The sequence below is a fragment of the Vanellus vanellus genome, assembly GCF_965231255.1.
Source record: "Vanellus vanellus genome assembly, chromosome: 19".
Lineage (NCBI taxonomy): Eukaryota > Metazoa > Chordata > Aves > Charadriiformes > Charadriidae > Vanellus > Vanellus vanellus.
Genome location: NC_138924.1, coordinates 4,495,806 through 4,508,681, shown reverse-complemented (window position 1 = coordinate 4,508,681; position 12,876 = coordinate 4,495,806). Strand labels below are relative to the sequence as shown.

The window sequence follows — 12,876 nt, the reverse complement described above, 5'->3', positions numbered from 1 at the left end:
CCGCCGCCAATCCCCGGCGGAGCCAATGGGCGCCGGTGCTGCGCTCTCATTGGCCGAGCAGCGAGCGCGGCCGCCTGCTCCTGTCCCTTTCCCCGCCCCCCGAGAGCTGGAGCGCTTGATGATTGGGTAGCGCGTTTATCCTCGCGGCCGTTGATTGGCTGCCGGCGGGGCTGCCCTCCTGAGGGTGTTCGAACGAGGCGGGAAGCGGTGGAGGCAGCGGAGCGGCCGGAGGGCGAGCGGCGGCGACTCCTCGGCACCGTCACCGGCCTCGGTCTGGGTCTGCGGCACTGGCGCGGGAGGAGCGGCCCTGCTGCCTCGGGTAACGGCGCGGGAGGCCGCGGCTGCGCTGGGCCTCCTGTGGGAGCCGGCTTCCCCTCAGCTCCGGGCTCGGCCTTCCCGCCTGCAGCGAGGCCCGTCGCCCCGGGGCCTGCGGTTCTCTCTCCTGCCCTTACCGGCTCTCGTCCGCCACCATGTCGGTCAATCCCATGGCCTACGAAGCGCAGTTCTTTGGCTTCACCCCCCAGACGTGCATGCTGCGCGTCTACATCGCCTTCCAGGACTATCTCTTCGAAGTGATGCTGGTGGTCGAGAGCGTAATCCTGAAGAAGCTGGACGGGTTTCCCGGCTGTAAGATCAGCCCCTTCCAAATCCGGAAAAGCACGGAGAAATTTCTTCTCTTCATGAAGGAGCACTTCGATAAACTCTTCAGTAAGATGGAAGAAGTGCTTCTGCAGCTGGTGTTAAACATCCCTAAGAACGTGGTCCTTCCCGAGGACAAGGTCCATGAGCAGTACCCCTACACCAAAGAGCAGTTCCAGGAGCTTCAGGATGAGATCCGTCAGCTGCAGCAGCAGTACAGGGCTGAGGCATCCGCTGGGCAGGCGCTGCAAGCAGAACTGGAGGAACAGAAGGCTGTTCGGGCTGAGCTTGAGAAGATTTTGCAATGGTTTGATGGGCTTGACAATATTTGTAGGGAGCATGGGACCAGCAACTTCAAAGAAAGCTTTGCGTTCCTGACGCAAAACTCTAAGAAACTGCAAGATGTGCTGAAAGATGTTGAAGAGAAAAGCAAAAAAATAAAAAAGCACGATCAGTTGTTGTAATGGAAATGTAACAAAATGTAATGTAATGGAAAGGCAACAAAAATCATTTAGACAGCTTGCTTGAAATGACGGGGGCTTATCTTTCCAGAAACACCTCCCCAAATCCCTTACTCCTCCAGTTCTGCCAGGATCTCGACTAAAAGCTGTTGGACTGTGTCAGTTTGCATCTATTTAGCAGCTCCTTAGGGAAGTATGGAGACGAAACAGCCTTGTTTTTCTCTGAAATGTAACTCTGAAAGTTGTGATTGGGAATAAATTTTGGATTGGATGTGAACGTACCTTCCTGGCCTAACAAACATTGACTTTGAATGTGGCATAGCATTTGTTTATTTTGGTTATTTAAAAAAAAAATCAGTTTCCAGACTGATACTAGTTCAGAGTCAATATTTTTGTCAGTGAGGACGTGGGGACTTCGTACTTGTTTCCCAAAGGAGCAGATTTGCACTGGCAGTGTCTGGCTGAGGTGCCCTTCACTGGGATTTAAAAGCCGACACCAGGAATTCCATAGACAGTGATGCTGTTGTCAAGGTTCTGATGAGAAATAGATCTGTGTGCAGCAATGCTGAATTTCAACCCAATTTCTGAAGTTTCAGGGTTACTTACCTCTCTGCAGATGTTTGCAAAGAGGCAGCTTGTGTTTCCTTTAGGCCAGGACAGAATGCTGCTCCATAGACAGAAGATCCAGAAGCCACTGGAGGAAATGAGCAACTCGATCACTTTGTCCTACTTCAGCTCATGTTGCTTTATATATACGTATATATTTTATTTGTTTGTTTTTATTTTTGTTGTCCAGTGTCCTTTTTCTACTAAATAGCAAAGTTCACTTTATTCATGTTTAATCAGGTTTTCCCGTAAAAATGTTGAGAAGACTGACTGGTGTGCTTGAGTTCTTTGAAATCACTTAATTAAGCTTATTCTATCTGTACTGCATTCACAGTATATTACAGTCTGTGTGCATTTTTCTGTTGGCCTCAGCAGGTTTTGCATCTCCTGTGCAGACACACCCTGAAATATCAATACTAATTTCTACTTTACCAGCATAGATGTTTGAAAGACATTAAACTTGTGAATAATTTAGAAGTTACTGCAATAATAATAATAATAATAAAAATGTATTAAAAGCAGAAAATACACTTTGCAATTCTTTCTTCCATGACTTCTGAAGGCTTCATACAGAATCAGCTCAGTGAGAGCAGCATCTTTAACCATACGTTGCCTTGGCAATGGGGAATCGGGTAAAAATTAACTTGTGTGCTTAGAAAACAACTTAGTGACTTAAAAGCTATCTAGTGTTCTTTAACTTCACCTGCTGCTGGTTCCAACGGTGCCGCAGGCGCATTCCCAACCCCAAATCGTGCTCACGTGTCTGTGCGGCCCCTCGGGGTCCGGGTGCCAGTGAGCAGCTCGGCGTACCCCGACCCCATCCTCGGCGGCCTCTCTGTCCATCCTTGTCCCGCTCCCGTCCCTGGCGGGGGCTGATGCCATACGTTTTGTCCAATAAACACCCCAGCAGCAGAGCTGAGGTCAAAGGGGAGCAAAGCCACCAGTTTTCTTACTGGGATAACACACAGTCCCGGTGCGGAGACACGTGGGAGCCCCAAGGCTCGTCAGGGTGAGGACCATCCCAGCAGCCGGAGGAGCTGTCGGGCTGGGGAAATACATCCAGCCTCGCTGGGGCTACCAGGGTTTTCAGCAAAACTCACTCCAGGGACTAAAAAGCACTCGGAGGACGATCCACTGGATTTGCAGCCCCCACGCGTGGAGGAGGGGGTCAGGTACAGGGGGGGAAGGAGATGGCACCACATCCCCAGGGGTGGTGGTGTCCCCAAAGTGGGGGTTTGTTCCCAACTCAAGGGGGAAAAAAGATAAATAAACATTAAGAGATTTTTATTTTTTATTTTTTTTTTTTTTTTCAGCATTCACAGCCAATTTGAGGACTCCGGGCCAGGCGACGCAGCTCTCCTCGATGGATATGCTGAATGACAGTGTAATTAGCAGCCGTTAATAAACCCCCTGCCTGGAAAAACGCCAGCCTTGGGCTGGGGGAGGGGGGGGGGGGGGGGTTACCATATGCCTCCTCATTAAAAGCTTTAATTACAGGCAGGAAACGCTGGTGGCAGCCACACGCTTTAATTGCTTCACCTCAAGCTGGCGGCGGGTGAGCTCCCTCCCTCGCCGGCAATCCCATGGTGGCTGGGGGCCGTTGTCCCCGTCCCTGTCCCGCAGCAGGGCTGAAGGGAGCAGCAGGGCAGGGAGGAGATGCTCATGTGACAGCATCCCATTATAATGATGAGAAAAACCCCTCGTTATGCCAAAAAATATTCTTTCGCAGGGATTTTGGCTGGCTCAGACTAAGCAAGAGCATCCCCCTTCCCGAAACAGCCCTGAGAAACATCCGCTGCCAAAAAACCCAGAGCCCGAGGGGCAGGGAAGGGGGGAGGCGGATGGGCGCTGCGAGGCCCCACGGGTGATGCCAGTTGTCCCGGGCGGTGTGTGCGCGGCCGCTCTCCCCTGACGGGTTTGCACATCACACACCGTAAAATGGGACGGGGGTGAAAGCACCGAGCGCCTCGGTGGGACTGACGGAGAGCTGCCCTGGCGCTGCCCCCCGCCGCCCCCCAGCCCCCGCATTAAAATAAATGGGGCGCAGAAAAAGGGCATTCAGATCACATCAGTGGCAAAACATTGATTTACTCAAGCGAAGAAACTCGGTCAGGGCTTGATGCTGGCAGCTCCTGGCCGCGTTTGCCGGAGCTCCCTGGCAATCGCTTTAAAAAAGAACGCGGCAAACAGCTTTTTCCTACTCAAGGAGAAGAAAAGAAAAAATCCTTGAAATGTTTTGCAACAAAGGGGTCACTTTCACATGTAAGATTACTTTTTGCTCCCTGATTAAGCCATAGGAAAGGGAGAGGGATTAAACAGCCTTTGCTGGAGGGAAGCCTCGGAGGCAGCAGCACAGCTTGGTGCGGAGCAGCGTGGATAACCATAAAGGATGAAATTACTCCCAGTTGGGGCTGTGTCATGTGAGGTCTGAGCACTCCCCCTTCGCTGGGGAAGGAAAAACCGCGTTCCTCGCACAGTCCGGCCCGGCTTTGGCTGCTTCCCCGACCGTTTGTCCTCCCCGGCATCCATCCCGCCAGCGATGCCGTTAGTTTTAAGTGGCAGTCGTGGCTCCCGGGGCCAAACTTGGAACGACCAAATGTGATCCAGAGGATGGTTTGGCTTCCCCTTGGCTGTAACTAAGGACTCAGGCTTTTGCTCTAAAGCCCCCACCCATTTGTAGCCGGACCGTGCCCACAGTCCGGGCAGCAACTGCTCACCAGCACCCAAACCTGCAGCTCGTAAGGACACCCTCCGGCATCTAACGTCAGCCCCAGCAGAAACGTCTTCCCATCTTCTGTTGGAAATCATCGTAGGAAAGTTAATCCCAGCCTGAAGAGGAAAAAAAATAGTAATAAACTAAGCAAATGAACTACAGAAATAACATTGAGACGAGACTGCCCCTTTGGAGCTCATTTCCCCGTACCTGCCAGGTGGCGATGCCCCAAAACCAGACGCTTTGGACCCGATCGATGCTCCCACGCCTGCGCCCCGTCCCCTTGCTCTTCGCACACCCCCCCAGCCGCTCTGATTATTTCTGTCCCCTTTCCCCCGGGGGCTCCCCAGCCCGGCGCCTCACCACCTACCCTCTGCCCGGGCAGCCCTGCCGCCCGCACGGCCGCTTCTGGGGATGCTGTCACCTCTCGTTTCCCTGCAGACAGGAAATCCTCCCGCCGCTTTGCCTCTCCCGGGCTGTTATTACTCCTACTTACACAGTTCAGAATATTATTCCCTCCTGTCACCTTAATTTCTAATAATTAGTATTTGGTGTAGCGCTACAGCAGAAGTCAGCTCTTAATGAATATTATAATAAGCACTAAATTACAATTTACTGCTCAAGAAATCCATTTTGAAACACAGCCCATTTACGAGAAAATGAGGGGGAGTGCCTTCCAAGCCATTTACCCGGCTGGATCGAAACCCAAATCGAGTCCCCAGTGAGATCCTGAAACGACCATCAACCCTGCAGGCATTTACTGGCCTGGGACACGTCACCGACCACGTCCTGGGACTGGCTGGCGGTGGTGGCAGCAGCAAGGTGACCCACCGAGGTGGGACCAGGACACCGCATTCCCAGGGAACAAGCAATTATGCCACTCCAATATTTTATTTACTCCCTGACAAAACACTGGGGTCGTAATCCACCCAGCGCGGGAGTGAGTGATAGCATTAATCCAGCAGAAGTGTTTGTGCATTAACGAGTCCTCGATGTCGCCGTTGGCACATCGCTGCTCCCTCTTACGGAGCGGTTTTCCTTCCTTTCGTGGCGCTGGTTGCAGCGGGTTCAGCCCCGTTGCTATGGCGCTGGGGCACATCTGGGCATGTTTTTCTGAGCTCATCGCACAAATTGCTTCTCCCACAGCACAAAGCGACGCGGTACCCTCCGCACCCGCGAAGGCTCAGCCGGTGGGGATCGCTGCAGCACCGAACCACCTGGCCCCGGAGGGGGGTTTGGTTCTTCGGTCACTAATGTGGTGTCGGTGCGCCAGAAACAAGCTAGGAAACCCAACTGGGGGGAAAAATAAAAGATGAAAAAAAGTTTAATGCGATCTTCAGCGGCTGCCTTGAGCCCGCAGGAGCTGGTGATGGAGCTCGTCCCCTCCTTTCCTGTGCCGAGTCAGCCCCTGCCCCTTGCAGCTGGCAAGCCCTGGGCATTTCTGCAGCCGTCCACCCTCATCACCACCCCGGAGAGGGTCATTCCCTTAACCAAAAATGCAAAGAGCGGGCTTGTTAGGGATAAACATCCCCCGGCGAGAAATAAAACTGCATGACTTCTAAAACTCAAGCAAAACCCCTCTCTGTTTTAAACGGGGCTGCACCTGGAAGAGGGTAATCACTATACCCCTCCTTACAAGTAAGGGGGCCACAAAGTGCTTTTTGCTCAGTGTTTGCAAAATAAACAGCAGGTTTTCGCCTTAGCGTGGTTTGCTGGGGAACACCCGTCATCATCTCGGCGCGCAGTCTGCTGCTGGGAGCAGAACGGGAAAATGAAGCTGTAACATCCTCATGTGGAGCACTGCTGGCAGAGGGTAACGAGGCACAGCCATCGAGGATGGGCTCAGACAGGGACGCTTCTGTGCCGGGATGAGTTTCCCAGCAGACAGCAACTGGCTGAGGGCACAAAGGGAGCTCCTGCTTTCTTCAGGGAGGGAGGAAAGGGAGGTCAGGGATTTCCTAAGCTACACCCACACTTGGAGACTTCGCCGCAGCAGATACAACAGCAAAGCCCACCTACAAACGACGTGGGTCATCCGGCAAAACTGAGCCTTCACCCCTCAGCGCATCTTCTCCCAACAACACAACAGCCAACAGCCCACCTCCGCTGGAAAAACACGCTTCAGGATATGATTCATCCAAGTTTTCTTCTTTTCCCATTTCCTTCTGCTGTCCGGGCACAGCAGAGGACCTGAACCCATGTGGGAGACCGTCCCCGGCTGGAAAGGTTTTGGTGTCCCCATTTTTGTCCCCTGACGGTGAAGCCATAAAAAAAAAAAAAAAAAGAAAGAAAAGGAAGAGGCTGCAAAGGTGTCAGGAGGACAAATAAAGCCCGGGGCACCTTAGTGAAGGGACGGGACCCCAGAGCCCATTCACTGCACCTACTTTGTACCTCATCTCCTTTTGCATTCGGACTCAGGGGGTGCGAGCAACTTATGTACCCCTGAATTAACGGGTGTGTTCAGCATTAACAGTCATTTGGCGCATCACGCGTCTGTTTGGGCAGAGTATTAATGACAGATGAGATATCACCTTCATTTTTTTTATTATAATTTTTTTTTTTTTTTTGGTGTTGCAAGAATAAGAAGAGAGCAGTGCCTCCGAGTGCCTCACTCAGAGGAAGGTCCTGGGAGCACCGCGGGATCAGGCGGCCAGTCCTGCCCAGTGGCACCAGGAGAGCCCGGGTTTTGCTGTGGTTTCCACAACCCCGCAGAATTAGCTCCAGCCCCTCTTTCTCAAAGAAAACTGCACATTTCTTTGGAAGCAAATGCAATTAAGGCAAGACAATGTCACAGGTCGCATTACAGCCAGATGCTGTAACAGCTGGCAATGTGATACCAAAGCACGATGGGTCCCTCTTCGTCCGGGGAAAAGCCCAATGGGGAAAGGAGAGGGATGAGAGGAGCGGTGGAAGCCCTGTAAAGGCCCTTCTTTGCCGCAGCTGGAAGCGGAGAGAGGGCTGGAACAGCAGAGAGCAGGCGAGAGCCAGCAGCACGCGTCACACCGGGAACTGCACTTCCACAAAGTGTCATTTCTGTGGACTTTATTGTCATTTTTCTCTTCAGTTCTAGAGTACAAAAGCATGCAAAAAATAGCATCTCTATTCATGGTACATATTTACAGTGTAACGGCCATGTGCCATTACAGTACTGAGTGCATATACATCATGCTTGAATTATAGCAGAATACATATATTTAACATCAAGTATAACAAGAGACTTAAATAATAACAGAACAGGCCTATAAATCAGAAACAGCAGCAAAATTACGGCACAGAGGATTCAAATTATATCCTCAAAAGTTGCAATTTATTTTTTCTTGAATTTACACTTTTTTTTTTTTTTTTTTGGAACGTTTTGACTGATGGCTCGTGGTTACTGACTGAGGGCCCGGGTGTCCGCGAGCAGTGACTCTGAGCAGACACGGCTCTCCTCCAGGGAAGGGAAGGGGCAGTGACGGGCTCTGGAGCTCCTTTCCTTCCCTGGTCCCACGGGGGGCTGCATTCAGCGTGACGGGATAACCTAGGTTAATTCAGGTTGGGAGGGACCTGATCAGAGCACGGTCTTTTGCAGGAGGCTCTGGGCCAGAAAATAAATCCCTTTTTTCACCGCTTTGCTCAGCAAACACCACTGTACACGTGCTCTGGTAAAGTGAAGAAGTTGGGTACCCAAACGAAGTTACAGATACACAAAACCCTCACTGTCTGCTTTCCAGTCTGCAGTATTCCTGCTGGACACGACGCGCTCGTGCTCGCAGCAGGATCCCCAGCACTGCAGCACAGTCCTTCCTCTGGAAATGTTTTTACATTTACCGAGTTCCCCATCACCTCCGGGCAGAAAGGAGCCTGCCGGTCCTGCCATCGCCATCCGACACAAAGGCGAGACTGCCCACCCCGAAGAAGGACCATCTTTTATTATAGCAGAACGCCACCACCGAGCGGCTAGCAGAACTCGGAAGATACGGGCTCTACACCTGGAAATCACTGATGAAGGTGTCCAAGACCATAAATGAGCCTTTTAACTCGCAGAGCCAGGCTGCCCGGAGCCAACAATCCTTACTGCGCTTGCTCCGAACCTCTCCCATTAGCTGCACCATCAAAGGATAACTTGCAATCATGCAACAGCTCCTCACACATCCGATGGTGCCGTTCGGTGTAAGAAAGCCCAAAGCATCAGCTATGAGACGTTGCTTGCCGCAGCTGGGGGGATGAGCTGGTGCCTGTGGCTGGTGGGATAAAGGTCTCTGTTTTCTTGGGCAAGATGCGAGAGGGACAGCACCAAGCTGGAGGGAGCAAACAAGCTCCCCCAGACACAGAAATGGAGGAAAAAACCTCCTACAGCCCCTGGCGCAGTGCTGCTGACAGCTTCAGGATATGGAGCTGTGCTGAAGGAACATAAAATTCCTCCCAGCAGCTGCCCCCTGCAAGTCTGGCAACAAATAAAGAATTAAACCCCATCCTGGGAGTCATTTCACTGAGCTGCAATTTGTTTTGTGAGGAACAGCTACACCACCCCCCTGGCCGGGCTCCCTTCGGATGTGGCCATACACAAAATCAGGTTCCCCACGGCCAAGCCTGATGCTGCCCAACTGCCGGCTGACACCTCCCCCCCCCCCATTCCCCGGTTTATTCCCCAGGAATAGGACCCTCAAACACCACAGCTCGGGTTAGCAACGCCACGCTGCGAGGAGCTGGGGGTGTGTTCAGCCTCAGTGGGTTTTGCCCAACTCCGCTTGCTGTGGGGGCCCAATTCTGGCACACAGCAGGAGAGATGAGGACCTGCCGGGGGGGACAGATGCTGAACAGGGCATGGCGGCTTGCTGGGCTCAGTAGAGCCCCCTGTACTTATCAGGTGTCCCCCCATGAGGTATCGTAGGGGATATGCAAGGAAATGCCACCTAAAGCTGCCCCATTTTCCACCTCCAGCCCCACCGCCTCTCCGCAGCGGGGAAGGGCAGCAGCCCGTGCTGGTGCCCGAGGCAAACCGCAGCCCCTGGCACCTGCAAACCCGCAACCCAACCGCACCGCTGCCTCGGAACGGATCTCCAGGGGCACTTACAGCTCAAAAACGCAAAGATGTCTCCAGCCTGCAAGATGCAAAAAGCAAAGCACCATCCGAACAGGAGATGTTCGTGTCCTATCTGGGGCCAAGACGACACGTAACCGATGCCATCACCACCAGCACAGGACAGACTTGACTTATCCACCCTCAAAATGATGATACAGAAAACACGACAAAGACATTTGTGGCACGAGAACTTTCAGAAAGCCCAGTCCTTTGCTGTGCAGCTTGCTGCTTGTGTCTCAAGGCACTGAAAAAAATAAAAGAATAATCACAACCCAGTCGCACTTACTGCTGCAGGTGATCGAGCTTCTCTTGCGAGCGCGGGCTCCTGGCGTTGGGCACACCACGGCTGCCCACGCTGCGACTTCTCACTGATACCTCACTAGGACCCACCACCCAAAGCAGAGCCCCTGCACAGGCACGGCCGAGGGAGGCAGCTTCATGAATGCCAGGAGTGGTTCTCCATGCATCCATTCGCACCGCTGCAATATGTCACTAAAGAGCCCAAAACCTCATTTATTTGCAAATGTGACATCCATAGCGACACATTCCTGCCCAAAGGGTTAGAGACATTCACTGCAGTATTCCTTTGTGCCAGTCAGAGAGACTAAACCAGGATTTGTGCTTAGCACTACCTCCCACTCAGAAGGCCTCGAGGTATTAACTGAACAAGACAGAGAAATCTACGTCCTGGAGATCAGAGAGATGTGCAATTTCCCCAAAAGAGAAATTTCCTTCAAGGTTTCTCAGTCCGGGCCCTCTCCCAAGCTGGAAAAACCAACCAAAGCCGACGGTGACATCGTGCGGTGGGGAAAGCGGAGCCCTCCTGGGACGCGGAGCCCAGCTAACGCAGCTCAGAGCATCCCGGTATCTCTTTTCACAGGATGCCGGTGCTCCAGAAATAGCATAGGCAAGTGAGGATTTGGAGGGGAAAAAGAGAGAGCATATACAAAAGCATCACAGCGGGCCTACGCCAGCTCTTCTCGCTGCTCGGAGGGGCTCTGCCACACCAAACCCCATCCCCTCATTCACAGAGAGAAGCGAGACAAGTATTCAGCCATCCAGCTAAAGAGAAAGACTTTCTTGAAGGGATAAAGGGGCTGGCTTGCCAAAGATGTTTATTTTCAAATGAATACTACCTCTTTAGTCTCTCCCTTTCTTCAGAGCAGAAACAGCATCGCTCCGAGCTGCCCTAACACACACACACAAACAAGGAAGGATTTCATTTCAGCTAAGTGAGCAGCAGAGCATATTTTTGCAGGAGTCCTACCAAGCCTTTGAATAAATCTGAGTGTTTCTCTTGCTGCTAGTGCACCTTTTTAATTTCATTTAATATATGTTTTCAGGCTGGGATCTGACACGATACACGTGGTCTCTGGAGGTATAAAGGAAAGACCCACAAGGCCGGCAGGTTTGCTGGAGAAACATGGTATGACAAGAGCTCAGCTGTACAACGCTGGTTGCTCACTGGACCTGTGGAAACAACTCCAGAGGGATTTCTTTCAGCAGAAAGAGCAATATTTTCAAAGTAGATTTTGGGATAATTATAAAAACACCCCCATTTCCCCTATTCCCCTCCAAAACTAATAGTAGCTGGAGCATCACTTCAAAGAAACATGACATAGAGCTGATATGTAAATGATCATTTGTTTGGTTGCATTAATTGAGGCTGAGCACAGCTTTCCTGCAGCCTTGCCCTGCTAGCTGCCCTGCCTTGGGCATTACTAGAATAACCCCAACAACTGGCTGGGTTAACAAAGTGTCTCTCCATCCTCAAATTATTCTTACCATATATTAAAAATTCAACAAATAACCTCATGTTCGCAGTCTTAGAGCTCTCTGAGCACCACCCAAGTATTGCTTAGACCTCAGAAGAGCCATGGGGTAAAGATTACTGGTCCCTTTTTCCCCAGGGGTAAGACAGCTTCCCAAGATGCGTCCTTGTCCCGAGATCATCCCTCTGTGCAGACCAGGAGCTCACCTGGCATCGCAGCCATTCCCTCCGCTGCCGGCAGCCCGGCCCTGCCGCAGCAGAGCTCCACCACGGCCAGCCCCAGGGACGTCAGTTGGAGAGAGCCCATCTTTCTGCAAACTGGAGGACAGACAGTTTACTCCTACCATTTCCCCGGGGTTGCTCAGCTCAGCCCCTGCTGTGCAGCAGGACACAGTGGCACCCCAGCGCCTTGTCCTGTTTGCATCCAGAGACCATCCCCTCCGCAGGGAGCAGTTCCTCCTGGCCAGTCCCTCCTCCTGCATCTGTGGAGCCTCCACTGTGCTTCTCAGCCTTGCCAAGTCCCCATCTCCATTTTCACTCCCTTTCACCGGCTGCTTAAGTCTTCACCACAAGGCAGCAGGGTCCAAGCACACGCTCCAGCACACCAACCCATGGGATGTATCGTGGTGGGTGGCTGAAGCAGAACCACAGGCCCTCGGAGGATGCCGAGCGCACAGTCGGTGCAGGCAGATGCACAAACGTAGGCAGCATTTACCATCTGCATGCAAGCGGTGCAGAGCACAGGCCCAGAGCAGTAACCTTTACAGGGTATAATCCCTTTGCCCACTTAAAAAAATTAAAGGTCACCTTAATAAAATACATTAGCTGCGACACTATTTCCCAGTTTGCCAATATCTACAGGTGAGATGCGGGGCAGAGCCCAAGCTGGCGACTGCTTCTGAGCATCCCACTGAGGTGGCTGATGACCAGCGAGGGGAAGCGGCAGGCTGGGAACAGGGAGCAGAAGGCACCGGCAACAAAGCCCAGTTAGGAAACCATTTGGAACCACCACACTAGACTGCAATAAACAGAATGGGAACACCAGTATACCAGTCACTACCAACAATCCTCGTACACAAAAAATTAGGGGACAAAGTCCCAAGCCCTCAGGATTAACCTAAAAAAAAGACAGTAAGGTGACTATGTAGGAACCAAATTTAATCGTGTCCTTTATTTAAGTACTATAAAATAAGAATCCAATCTCATTGGCTTCCCAGGGGCAAGTTCAGACCCTATAAAGCTAAGGGGAAAATATTGACATGTATTCTGATGGATTAATGTCACTGGTTTTTACTCTCTGAGCACAAGAGTGAAATTCCTGATTAAACACACAGTCCGTATAGTCAACAGCTATGGAAAGAGCTGCATTCGCCCTTTTAAGTGCAATCTCTCACCTGTTGTCAAATTTTAGAGATTAAGCTTCTAACCCCAAGTTTAGAAGCAATCTACGGATAAAATAGCAGCATCAGCACGTGCACAAAAATTACAGTCTTAAAATAAAATTAAAAATTAAAGCCTTAAACTCAAAAGATCAAGTTTTTCCCTCATCTGTGTTCTGTAGCTTTTCTTAGTTTAGAAACGCTCCACCAACATCTTCCATCCTGAGGAGCTCTCCCAGTTT

The 12,876-nt window shown here is 51.6% G+C and overlaps 1 protein-coding gene across 1 annotated transcript; it reads left to right on the top strand.

Moving 5' to 3' along the window:
• Nucleotides 1-470: 470 nt before the first annotated feature.
• On the top strand, nt 471-1,103 carry MIS12 (MIS12 kinetochore complex component; the record flags this gene model as incomplete). Its single annotated transcript, XM_082493123.1, has 1 exon — nt 471-1,103. One exon carries the CDS (start codon nt 471-473, stop codon nt 1,101-1,103), a length of 633 nt encoding a protein of 210 aa, XP_082349249.1.
• Nucleotides 1,104-12,876: the final 11,773 nt, after the last annotated feature.